The sequence below is a fragment of the Alexandromys fortis genome, unplaced genomic scaffold (assembly GCF_014885135.2).
Source record: "Alexandromys fortis isolate MF-2015 unplaced genomic scaffold, M_Fortis_MF-2015_v1.1 scaffold_0, whole genome shotgun sequence".
Taxonomy (NCBI): domain Eukaryota; kingdom Metazoa; phylum Chordata; class Mammalia; order Rodentia; family Cricetidae; genus Alexandromys; species Alexandromys fortis.
In genome coordinates, this window is record NW_026067949.1 from 28,738,828 (window position 1) to 28,751,787 (window position 12,960).

The 12,960-nt window shown below is 43.7% G+C and overlaps 1 protein-coding gene across 9 annotated transcripts in view; it reads right to left on the bottom strand.

The window, feature by feature from the left end:
* The window catches only part of Fryl (FRY like transcription coactivator), a 224,196-nt gene that overhangs the window by 55,327 nt on the left and 155,909 nt on the right, over positions 1–12,960 (bottom strand). For all 9 annotated transcript variants that reach the window (XM_050149644.1, XM_050149641.1, XM_050149639.1 and 6 more), the window contains 11 exons: positions 12,635–12,721; positions 11,158–11,426; positions 10,321–10,534; positions 9,340–9,464; positions 8,571–8,628; positions 7,044–7,135; positions 4,504–4,676; positions 2,358–2,518; positions 1,710–1,820; positions 584–738; positions 195–294 (listed from right to left, as the gene is read on the bottom strand). In XM_050149644.1, coding sequence (XP_050005601.1) covers positions 195–294; positions 584–738; positions 1,710–1,820; positions 2,358–2,518; positions 4,504–4,676; positions 7,044–7,135; positions 8,571–8,628; positions 9,340–9,464; positions 10,321–10,534; positions 11,158–11,426; positions 12,635–12,721 — 1,545 coding nt within the window. The remainder of the gene's footprint in view (positions 1–194; positions 295–583; positions 739–1,709; positions 1,821–2,357; positions 2,519–4,503; positions 4,677–7,043; positions 7,136–8,570; positions 8,629–9,339; positions 9,465–10,320; positions 10,535–11,157; positions 11,427–12,634; positions 12,722–12,960) is intronic.

Consider the following 12,960-nt stretch of genomic DNA (forward strand, 5'->3'; position numbering starts at 1 on the left):
TAGGGCAGTTCTGAACACTTTATATTATTAAAGATTTAAACAGCAATAGTCTTTGGCTTGTATTTCTACTAATAACCAGAACTTGGTACCCTACCTTTACTACCAATACTACTATGCATTAATGGTAAAAATAATGTATCAACTTTGCCAGATCACGAGTAAAGTTAGACTTTAAACACAATTTGTACACGAACCTGTAAGAGTTGCATAGCAACTTCATAGATACTTCTAGAAGAGTCAGCTGCTTTAAACAGTATTAGATTCAGGAGCATCACCGTGTCACATTGATAATCCCTGAAGATAAACATCATGCATTAGGAAAAGCAATGTTTGGAAACGTTCACATCAGTGAACAGATATGGCAAACAACAGGCAAGGCTGTGAACGTCTAAGGCTACAGGTAACTTCCTGTTTTAAAGGGAACAGATTTGAGGGAGGGGGAGTTGTTATCCTTTATTGACTAAATTTCACTAGTGTTCAAGGAAAGAAAATAAAGGGTTCTTAGTATTTCTGAAAGAGTCTCTTGAAAACAGACCCACAAACAACTGTAACTGTACCCTGAGTGCATGTGTGGACTGGGTACCTGTTCTGGAACACGTTGGCGATGGCTTTGAAGCAACCAGCAGCTACCCTCCGGGAACCAGTGTAGCATCGGTCCACGGCCCAGTACATCAGGTTGCTCTGGTCTGGGTTCAGCTCCAGCAGCAACGTGACTGCTTCACAGCCCAATTGGTGAACCTGGGGAAGGACAGGAGTGACAGGGAGAGGAAGTCAGGAGCAGGGTGTATGCTGAGGATGCAGCATGCATTTACTGCACACCATCACACAATCCAATCAACTAATTCCCAGTTACCTGCTGGGGGCGGGGAATCCACTTGTGTATCTGTCTTTTTTATATATATATCCCTGCAAGGCTATTTTAGTTTGATGCTCTCTTCCAACAGCGCCCCAAGGCAACTGATGAATGTGAACAATGGTTCTGAGCTTTCAGAAGAAAATAAATGGTGCCCTCCTCAATGATTCTTATCAAGTTTTATTATTATTTGCAATAACTCAGTGCTGGGGGCAGAGGGTGAAGGGTAAGCCACACTTTATATTGTGAAGCTGGTATGCAAACTGAATAACAGGGCATGGGGGTGAGGAAGGGGGCAGGAAAGAAGGATTAACTCAAAAGTGGTCAAAACAGTGAGCTGAAACCAAGCTTCTCCATGGAATATTTTAATACTTTAATATTTTAGTTATTTAGACTGAATCCTATTAAGATATACATACGACCCCACATTAATCCTATACCATGAAAGAGAAATTAAAATTATTCATGTGAGTAATAAGAATTCTAACTTTCTTAGGTGATATATGCTATCTAATTTTATCTCATATGCTTATTCATCGAGGCAAAATCTCTCAATTGTGCCCAGAGCTCACCATTAGTCCAGTCTGCTCTGGCAATCCCAGTTGCTTTCTGAGTAATGGGATTATGAGTACGCTGCCCCATCAACCTGGCGTTTACATGGTGCTAGGGATCTGAACTTAGGTCCTAACATTTGCCTGGCCAGTGCTCCAATCATGGAGCCATCTCCATAGTCCTTATGTTTTTTTTTTTAATGCATAAAATTCCATCCTGTTTTTAAGGCAGACTTATTTCAGAGGTCCACACAAATAATGCAATGGTAATTTCTGAGGAAACTTCAGGAGCCTGTTAGCATTACCTTCTTATCCAGAGAGTCCAGAATGTTATCCAGCCATTTGTACAAATACCCATCTGATGACAGTCCCACATTGTCTGCGACAGGGCCACAGCACAGCACAGCAGACATGGCCTTCAAACGATAACATCAGAACCACATTTAACACATTTAAGAGGCGAAATGTTGCCACTTACTAATGTGTATCTAGCCAGAATACCTTTTACAAGGAAATATAAAATAGTATTTTTGTTGTTGTTGTTGTTCTGGGGCTAAACCCTAGGACTTAGACATGTTAGGCAAGCACTCGGTCAGGAAGCTGTATCCCATCCTAGAAGTAACTTTTAAAAGCGAAGCATTTATTATGAGTAAGTTAGTCTATCATCACAGCAAATTAACTACGCACTGTAAAGACAAGGGGACCAAGAGAAAGTACACTTAAATACAAACAAAAATAGGTACCCTTAATCCTTTAGGAAAACAATGATGAAATCTTACAGATTTCTGGAACTCTTTTGCGCTGTATTTTAGGAAGCTAGAGAAAGCTTCTTACGTGGCAGACAAACCCAGACCCCGGCATTCTAGGTGCTCTGAAGAACCCCTTTCTGTTCATGCTATGACATAAGGAGACTCTAACATAGTGAGAAGGAAATCGGGGATCTACGGAAATACCTTTAGCGCACAGTACTGATGTCTATTGATTTGCATATTCCTATCGCTGTATCTGTCCAAGGGCGTAAACATGATGCTAAAGGGGCCTGCCCAGTGACTGAACAGCATGAACAGACTGTGACGAAGGCTTTGTTGAGGAAAAATACTTCTTCTCTGGTGCACTGTAAATACAAAAACGGGGAGACATATTTACTCCTGGTTCATTTATTCTAATGTGCATGCCAACATCAGGATACAAAGAGGAAGCTGCATTTGAATCATCTAAAACCTCCAGGTGGATGCTGCAAGGAGTCTAGGCGGGAGCTGGAGTCAGGACCAGCCTCTTCCTGGCTGCCTCATGAACTCCACGACGGCAGCACCACAAGGCGCTTGATTCATTGCTAAATGAGGGCTTTTGGCTAGGAAAGTCCTACTTCAAATTTTGTATTTTTCGCCCGGTAGAAGAGATCCCTTGCAAAAGAAAGCACACATTTGTCTTGACATGAGAGCAAAGGAGAGCAGACCTACTGCAGGTCTTCTGTGCAGACTGCCTGCGGGGCTCTGTGAATTGGTTCAGTACCTACTTGTGCAGGGGAGCTTGCCCCTTTCAAGTCAGGGTCCCTACTGCTGTGATGAAACACCATGACCAAGAGTGACAAGGAAAGGGTTTGCATCACTCACCCTTCCACACAGCCCACATAACAGCTCCTTATGGCGTGCTCAGTCTGCTTTCTTACAGAACCCAGGACCACCAGTCCAGGGACAGCACTGCTCACAAAGGGCTGGGCCCTCCCCCATCAATCACTAATTATGAAAACTTTCTACAGCCAGATCTTACGAAGGTATTTTCTCAATTGAGGTCCCCTCTTTTCAGATGGCTCTACCTTTGTTACAATGACATAAAACTAGCCAGCACACTGACCCTAATATTCTCTGGATCAATATGAGTTAAGACACTCAATAGCATCCAATAAATCACGACAGAAGCCGTGGGGAAAGTGCACAGTAACAAAACGAAATCTATCTTTACACTAGCCACTCTGCTACACAGAAAATAAAGAGGAGAAAAATGCTCTTGGCCCTTAAATAGCATTTACCTTTCAAAGGGCAAAATAAAGGCTCCTGTGCCTACAATTAGCAAGCCTAATTATATACTTAACAGATCCTGCAAAAAAAATACAATCCATGTGATTGCACGCCAAAGGTTAGCATATTATTACTTAAAATAACAAAATTATTGTATTTGGAGAGAGAAAAATATCAACTTTTGCTGCATGCAAAAGGCTTATGGTAATCTTTTAAGATTTTTTTTTGGAAAGAATTTACTACTTTTTGAAGCAGTTGTACAGATCAATCTTCCTAGCACACCTCTCAGTGTCTGCTCAAAGAGGCATGCATCTGTGAGATGAGGCCACCGGTGTAGTAGCCCCATCCACAGGTGCACATCTGTTAGATGAGGCCATCGGTGTAGCACTGACCACAGGCGCACATCTGTGAGATGAGGCCATCGGTAGCACCGTCCACAGGAGCGCATCTGTTAGACGAGGCCATTGGTAGCACTGTCCACTTGCTTTAATTTATATCCATCACCTGTACTCTTCCTTCACTGTGTAGGTGTGACTCGTTCATCTTATTCTCAGTTATCACTTTGAGCATTACACGCCTGGCTCACTGTATCTACCATAAGCTTGTCCAAACAGCTCATTCTAATTGGTATCTTCTGAATTTTTTATCAGTGTCTTGATGGCTGAAAATCCCTACCAAGTTGATTCCTTCTTGATTTCTAGTTACTGACACGAGGTTAAAAAAAAAAAAAACACCCTCTTGCTATTGACATTGTGCTGACATAGTTTCCCAGGATGTTCTCAAGTTAGAGGCTTTAAAAAATATTACATTTATTTATTTGTGTGTATGTGTGTGTACACGCATGCACACGTGTGAACATGTCTCAGAGCTGGTGTGGCGGTTACAGGTCAGCCCGCAGCCATCAGTTTTCTCCCTCCATGTGGGTCCCAGAGATGACACTCACATGATCGGTCTGGGCACAAAGTGCCTCTCCCTACTGAGCCTCCCACAAGTTACTGCCTTAATTACACAGCTTCCAAGGCAAGAGGAACACAGAAAGGGCCGGAGCATCCCGGAGGGCTTTGAGGAGCTGAAAGCCTACCCGGAACATTCTGAATGATGTTCGCCACTAAGGCACTGAAATGGCATCGGATGTCCTTCAGGGTGTCAGAGTCCTTTTCATTCTCTGCTTCCAGAAGCTGTCGCGTCAAATCTACATACTCCAATAACGTGTTGTTGAGGAAATGTGTTTCGTTATCAAGGCCACCGCTCGCACTGAAAATACCAAAGAGAAGGAGACACAGAGAAAAGGTGACTCTCCATTCCAACTGAAGTAAGAACCCCACTGCCACCACCAGAAGAGCACCCGGAAAACCTGGTGTGGCTGGGGCAGAACGACACTTTAAGACACAAAAATGAAATTAATATCATTTTAGCTTCCTTAAATATAAAAAGCAGCTGGTGGTTCCTCATCGAGGAACTGCTATTGTAATTTATACCATCCGATCTCATACCCAAGTGAAAAAAAAAACCCTCAACATTACTGGCTCTCCATTCACAGATATTGTGGTAAGGAGCTGGCAGGCCTGTGGGGGACAGTAGGGTGGGGGGATGTGTCACTGTAGAAGGGAAGGCCAGTTCCAGGGAGTGTCCTGTCTCTGTTGGTCTTCATACCAAACCTTTAATGGGGTTGCTTATCCACCAGGTACTTATCCCGGCCTTCTAAGATGACATGTGCTATTAAGAATATATTTAAAGGGAATTCAAGGGCACAGTGCTGGATCTTAGACTGCTTTAGATCCTGGGGCAGCCCTGAGCCTGCTCTGGGATTCTTACTGAGGCAAGAGAAGTACACCCCACAGCCATGGGCTGTTAGTCAGAAGTCTAAACTCCTGTCATGTCCCTTTGGCTCTCAGTGATTGTATCCAGGACTATGACAGTATGTTTCAATAAGAGTCTACATGAGTCACTATGCCTAAAATGACCCTGCAAACAGTAAGTGTTTGCTGTATCAATTAAAGGATATTATGTTTCTATTTGGCAAGGCCAGCTCTCATTATATTGGGAAAGTACTTCTGTACTAAAAACATGTGCTGAATGAACTGATGGGCTGAATTCTGACTTCTGTAGACGGAGGAGTCTTTACCCTCAAATCATGACCAATTAGTGGGCAGCACCCTACATCAGAAAGTAACATTAGTTCACTTAAATATCCACTAAGTAGCTCCTGCACATTAGGCATGTGGGGTCCCTGTCCCTGGCATTCAAACTATCCCCCATCTTTAACCATGTGGGATGCGAGGACACACACAGCAGCGACAATCTCCTGTTAGCTTTCTCTTAGAAAACAGCGAAACCAAAGTAGTCTCTTCAAACCAAAGTAGTCTCTTTTCAAACAATTATCGCTCAGTAGCGGACACAGCTTATTTCCAATATGCCAATATTTGGTAGTTATCCGAATCAGAACCATCCAAAGAGCATCCCTTCTCTCCCTCCACATCAAGAGGGACCACAAACAGGCTCATAGCGTGCCATGTTCTTCTTGTTTTCTCAAGCCTGCAAACCTCCATCTTATTTTTCACAATTTCAACCAGATTGCCTTTAATCATTATCTTTTCTTTTGCTTTCCATTCAACACCCAAGAAAAGCGAACCTACGACTTTAAATTCTCTTCCACTAAAGCTCTGTTTCGAGAGTCTGTCACAAGCTCCCGATGCTAGATCGGAAAGGTGTTGGGCACGCTAAGAAATGACCAGAAGAAACACGAGCACACACTGTTCCTAGGCTTGTTCAGTTACCGGCGTATGCCTCCTGTCTAGCACACGCTGTTCCTACGCTTGTTTAGTTACCGGCATATGCCTCCTGTCTAGCACACGCTGTTCCTACGCTTGTTCAATTATTGATGTATGCCTCCCATCAAAGCTTCTTTCCAGCTACCTATTGTGTACAGGGTCAGATCCATTACTTCTTGCCTTCAAAGGTCAGCTGACACCATTACCCTGCTAAGGAAACCTTTCACTTTCAGCTCATTGCTAATGGTATTTTCCTCAAGGGTCTTGGTCCTAGTGTCAAGAAAACCTCCAGGATTTATGGTTTGCGAATGGTGGGGAAAACAACTGTGAGTTACATCTGGAAGGTTCATAATCTTCCTGGCAGGACCAAAAACAGTTCATCAGAGTAAATTTGCGTAACGCTAATAGTAACCCTTTGAACGTGTGAGTTTTTTTTTTCGAGTCCAGACAATATTTATCTTCAAAATGAGGCAAGAAATTATAACTCCGTCAAGAAAAGGCCACCACTATTGCTTTTTCTTAGAAACCAAGGCTCCAACCAAATATCAAAGTCATGGGCACATTAGAGTTAGTTTTTGACCAATCTGATTGTAGATTTTCTTCCTTTCCATTCTTATTCTTATTATTTTGGAAACTCTACAGCTCAGGCTAGCCTCAGACTCATGGCAATCCTGCCTCTGCTTCCGATGGGACATAATTTCTGGCTGGTGGTTCATGTATTGGATGCCTCTTTAGTTGGTAAGTATTTACAGATGTTGACATGTGTATTAGACAGGTATTTTTGTTGCAACGGTACTCTTCTGTTTCCACGTACTTCAAGGAGTTTTGAAAGTCAGACTCCCATACCGACCTGTGAGTAATGACACCAGCATCCGCCAGCAGTTCGAAGATCCGTACCAGTTGTACTCGTAAAATGTCTCGACGCCTGCGCCGTTTCATATTCTGCTCCAAACATACAGAGATGTGGATTAGGGAAACACTGGGGAAATTCACGGGGAACTGCCGAGGTGATTTGGAAAGTCAGCAGTGTGGATGCTAGGAAGAGATGCGGGCCCATCACGGTTACCGCATCTCAGTGTGGATGCTGAGGATGCTGCCGGCTATGGTCTCAAAGGGACAGGTGTGTGGACGGTGAGAAATTAAAGAGCCAAACAAAACCACATGACATTTTATCAGCAGATTCCCCCCCCTCCCCCCATATGTGTAGCAGAAATAACATCCTACAGTTACTGCTGGGTGATCTGTCGACCTGCTGATTTCAGAACAACTAATCAATGTTGTCTCATCAGAGTCACAAGGAATCCTTAAGACTCAGAAAGCGAGGCAGAGCAAACAACCCTGGCAGATTAAAAATCTAGGGTTTTGCTCATGCCTGCCTCCTACCTAATTCATTTTTGCAACAAAAAGTATGCATAAAAGCAAAGGAAAACATTGCCCGTTATGGGATGAAGGACCGAGGGTTAAAATACCAGGGTGCTGACCCCAACAGTAAACTAAATGGGGAAGAGCAGTGCCCTGCAACACTTTTCCTCCACCTTCTCTCATTTACAAAGTCATTTTCTTAAGCCAGAGAAATTAAAAAATTAAGACATTTTTCTTAATCTTTCACTTCCACATTCCCACCCACCTTTCTGCCCTCCGGAAGCAAGTTCATTTGCCAAGTCCTGTTTACTGCTCCCTTGGGGGTCTTTCTAGAGTTTACAGAAACCCACTGTGACGTAAACAGCTTCCTAACCATCATCAAGGACGTTGTCTGCAGAGTTATCCAAAGCAAGCCAGTGGGCTGCAGACTCTCCACACATAGCCATCATACCCTGTGACCAGAGGGGGCGTGGCTTCAACGGTCTCTTTAAGGGCAGCAGCAGTCACTGACTCCCTCACCAGCCAGGGAAGGTGGGGCTGGAAAAGCTGAAAGCAATTACTGGGTGGCCACTCTCGAAACCCTGGAACTCTACAGATCCTGTGCCCTGCTCTCCCTCCTGCTAGAGTGACTTCCCAACTGCTTTTGACTCTGGGTTCCTGCATGTGTTGTCCTGGGCAGGAGAGAGAATTTGCACAGGAAAATGCCAAGTTTAAAATACACCAGGTAGCTGGGTATGGGCTTGTGCTTTTAATCCCAGAACTCGGGAGGCTCAGACAGATGGATTTCTTGAGTTTGAGGCTAGCCTAGTTTACATAGTAAGTTCCAGGCAATGCTGGGCTACTAGAAAGCAAAAGCAAGCAAGAAAGCGAACAAACAAAAACAAAACCCATATAACAACAAAACACATCAACCTGTTACATCTTAATCTCTGCCCTATGGCATACTACTTAGCGTACACCAGGACAATGTCCGCTGCACGAGTGTCCAATGGTGGGAATCTGCACAACTGCTTACCTCTGGTCGTCTTTCAAGTGCTTCTTTAATTATGGGATGTAGCTCCTCTATTAGTTCCCTAAAGGAAAAACAGCATATATTCGTTTCACTCACAGCTGAGTAGGCAGAATTTGCAAACATATACAAAAACAGCAGAAACTGACAAGTCCTAACCCTAAGCCTACTGTTTTCAACAGTTCTTAAAGCTTTGTTTTGATTAAACCCTCAGAAACTGCAAAGCATGGCATATAAGCTTCTGTTTGTAGAGAAAAGTATCACCAATATTTTTATTCCAGCGTTCTGTGAACTGCGTGTATTTTATGGAGGTGAAGCACGCTCATGTGTAAAATGCTCTCCTTCCTTTTACACTACTGATGGGTCAGTAACATCCTGCCAGGCAGCAGGCTAGCCCAAAGGCAACTGATTAACACACACGGCTGTTTGCAGGACCAGTATTTGTACTAACTGAAGAATACACAGAACCTGGCTTCATGCTGATTTAAATCGAAAATGTGCTCATTGCATAGGACTGAGAAAATCCACCCACGGTTTGATCATTTATATAAAAGAGCTGACTTCAGGAGAACAAATTTGTGGAGAAGATAAAGCTTTAATTTGCGCAGTATAGACAAGAGACGGCTGGAATACAGGGACTCAGTGGAAAAGCCAGGGCTGGCGTGCAGCTGCGAGCCAAGACCTCTAGCCCACCCCACCCCACCCCACCCCACCCCACCTCTCTTATGAACACACTTGTTCCTCTAGCGCATAGAAGAACGAAAAAGAGGATTACCTAAAGGCTCCTGGGTTGGTCCTGCCAAGACCAAGAACAAGGGACTCTGTGACTTCCATGCTCTCAGAGCGCATCATTGGAACTATGTGCTTAAACAGGGCCGACGGGGAGGGGATGCCGATAATCTGAAGGGGGGGGGGAACAGAACTGCCACTTACAATTAGATATCCAACCAAATAACTTGCCATTTAACCATCGTTGGTCAAGGGCAATTGAGTAAATGACATTTTTGGGGGCAAACTAATGCCGCTCCAAAACTAACTCTCAGCACAGACAACCTAGAAAAGCTTGGCTTGTTCCGTGGCGCCCTGCACGTTCCTTCACTGAACATGTCTGTCTGGAGAGATTCACCATCACACAACGGTCCAGGCATCCATCAGACACTTTCTATCTTTCGATCCATAAACCTAAGAAAAACAGAATTCTGACACCCTTGTTTTAAGTTTCCTTCTAGCACACCAGGGCGTCTTCCGTCCTATCATAAAATCTATTTATCGGATCTTTCTAGTATCCGTCATGTCACTGTGTGACTTAGGCAATTTTTGTACAAGCATTTGATTACTTAGATGAGAAGTCACTCTGTAATCTCAGTATTGAGGCAGCTGAGACAAGAGGACTGCCGGAAGTTTGAGCCAGCACGGTAAGTCCTAAGCCAGCCCGGGTTATATGTGAGACCTGTCTCATAAACCCAAGAAACGAATGATGAATGATTCCTGTTGGCGGTGGGAAGTAGAAGGGCTTGGGAAGCGAACTAAGGGGAAACACTTTAAAATTTTCAGTAGGCTATTTTTATGTACAAGGTCAATTCTGCCCAGTAGAAAATCTCTGTCCCTAATTCTAACCAGGAGTCCACAAAAACGACAGAATTTCCCGAGACACACGAGCGATATGACCTTCAACCTCTCTATTTTGTTCTCCACGAGAAGGAATTTAACGCGTCCTCTCATGGAGTCACTGGGACAGAGGGTGAGGAAGACGCACCTTGGCATCGATACTGTAGCCACTGTCAGGGGTGGACGCCAGCGTCTCGGGAGGAGAGCATCTCATGGGGCCTGTGGATGCCGAGGACGAGGGGGACGGGGAGGGGGACGGGGAGGCTGCCGCACTGCAGCAGAGAATCAGGTAGTTTCTCCACAGGCCAATGTAGGAGTCACTGCTCGTGGTGGCATTTACCTTCTTTGCATTGATGGGGCTACTAGAAAACAAACAAACAAACAAACAAGAGCAGAAATCACACGTTTTGTTTAAATAATATCTATTTTATTTTTCAAATATTTTATTTGAAAATATTCATTTTGTTTATATTCATTCCAATGATCACACTGTCATCCTTCCCACCTATGTCTTCCTTATCAACAACCCCCACCAAACCCAATTCATCCTGCAGCTCACATGGGTGGTTCAGTGGCCATGTGCAGTGGCCTGGGCCAAGTGCTAGCGGCCCTAAAAAAAAATAACAGTGACTATTTGCTCCTCAGCAACTATCAAGGGCAGAGGCATTTAGAAAGTTTTCATGTAACTAATGCCAGGTTGTCTACTAATTTAAAGGCGATGGGTTATCATAGAGTTTTTATTGCAAGCGCTCAGACTTTCTGGAGGGATCAAAGGGAGAAATGAAGGAAGCCTAGCCTCTAAGAGAGAACAGATAAAATAGGTATCTGTGAGCCTACGCTACCTTCTTCATCCCTCTGCCCCCTCCACAAGACAGCAATGTAGCACAGCGACTCACAGAATTCCCAGCGTCGGTCACCTTCCACAAGCATGCCTCTCGAAAGTGGGCTATCCTTTTAAAAAACACCCCCTGTGCAAAGGACTTACTTTACATCAACTTGGGGGGACAGCAGCTGCAGCCTTGTATACGCGAACATCCACGCGTAGCTGACGGCTGTAGAGCAGTGTTTAGGAAGGTTTTCTTGCTTTAGAAAACTGGAGAGACTTATAATCCATGGGTCTTGGCCTTGGGTCACATGTGCAAATATCCAAATGTGCGAGGGGCTGATCACATCAAACTGGTGGCTTATGGGAGAAGAGTTCCACTCGGCTAATGTTTGCAGATCTACCGAGCTGGGGCAATACAGCAAAGTGGTCTAGAAAGAGAGCAAGTGCTTATCATATATTTGAGCAGCTTTCCAAGTTTTTATATCTGAGGTGCTTTGGGTGGACTAGATCAGGGTTTTCTGGAAGGTAAGTAGGCAGGAGGATGTGGTGAATTTTTGATATTCCCATGAGTTTCATTATTCTCAAAAGGCTGTGTGGACCAGGAAGGCTGACATCCACAACTTAAGTAATTCCTATGTGGATTCTCAACTTTCATGGGTCCACGGAACTCTTTTTAGAAATGAAACAAAAACCATTAACTTTCATCCCGATGAAATGGAACAGCCTGGAATGTGAGCAGACTCACATTCTAAGGTATAAAAACAAATATTTTTTCCTTAACATTCAGACTCTTAAAGAAATTAATGTTAAAAAAATAATGCTTTTTCATTTTACTCATTAAGCACTGTTTAAGGCATTATTATAAGTCATTTATTACTCTATTTGTTACCATAATACGTAGTTAATGATAAAACAATTCTTTTAATTGTATACATTTTAAATCATGTCTTAGGCATATAAAATTTTATTATTGCCTGCCTGTGGTTGTGTATAACAGATGAGTTATAAGAACCAGGTGTTGAGTAGAATGCAAATAAATCTTCCATCCATGTATTCCAAAATAGGAGAATTAAAATGCAAGTAGTAAATTTCAGAGTCGTTTCTATAATCAACCTTGGAGTATTAACTTGACTTCCCACCCAACTCTACTGACACTCCAGAAGACTAAAAGAAGTCTGCCTGAGTCAGACCGGATGTGGTCCTGGGTTCTAACCCAAGCACAGAAAACAGAGGAGAGGGAAAGGGAGAAGAGGGGTGGGGCTAGAGGAGAAAAAAGTAAAGACATTTTTACCATCAGGATTTTCTGTAACATTTTTGCTGATACAATGTTTCTCTACATTTTAACATACTATTTACTTAATTTCATAAAGAAAATAAAAATATTCACTGAAAAAGGCAAGTGTTTTTCTTCCCATGTGTGTAACCAGAAAGCACCAGCAGACCATGGTCCAGTGACGTTACATTTAAGGGAAGGGTCTTAGATCGGAATGGTTAGAATTTTACAACGAGAAACTGATTTTTATGGCAACAAGAACTATTCAGAGGATAAGCACGCGTCACTTCAAACCCTTTATCTGCTTGAGAAATACAGTCTAACTCACTGCATTTGCTGGGGAGCAGAGACTCCTGCAGTTACCTGATCGGCCCCTGTGAGATGGATGAAGCTCTCGAGAATGGATGGGCTCAGCCTGTCCATCACGTCGATGGCTAACTCGTCATCACCCTGTAAAAGAGAGACCCTGCGTCTGAACAAGCGAGGAGTGCGTAAGCAAAGCAGGCAACAGGAAGCGAAGCTGAGCAGAGTCCAAGTTAACGCTCTTGTGAAGAACTAGGGAGCAGGGCCAGGTGGGGTTTGCAGCAGGCTCGCTCCAGCATGCAGAGGTAAAGTAGGCTACGCAAAGGAGTACATGCTACACGAACCCCGCCTGCATGGAGCACAGACGGGCAGCAGGACAGTCTCAA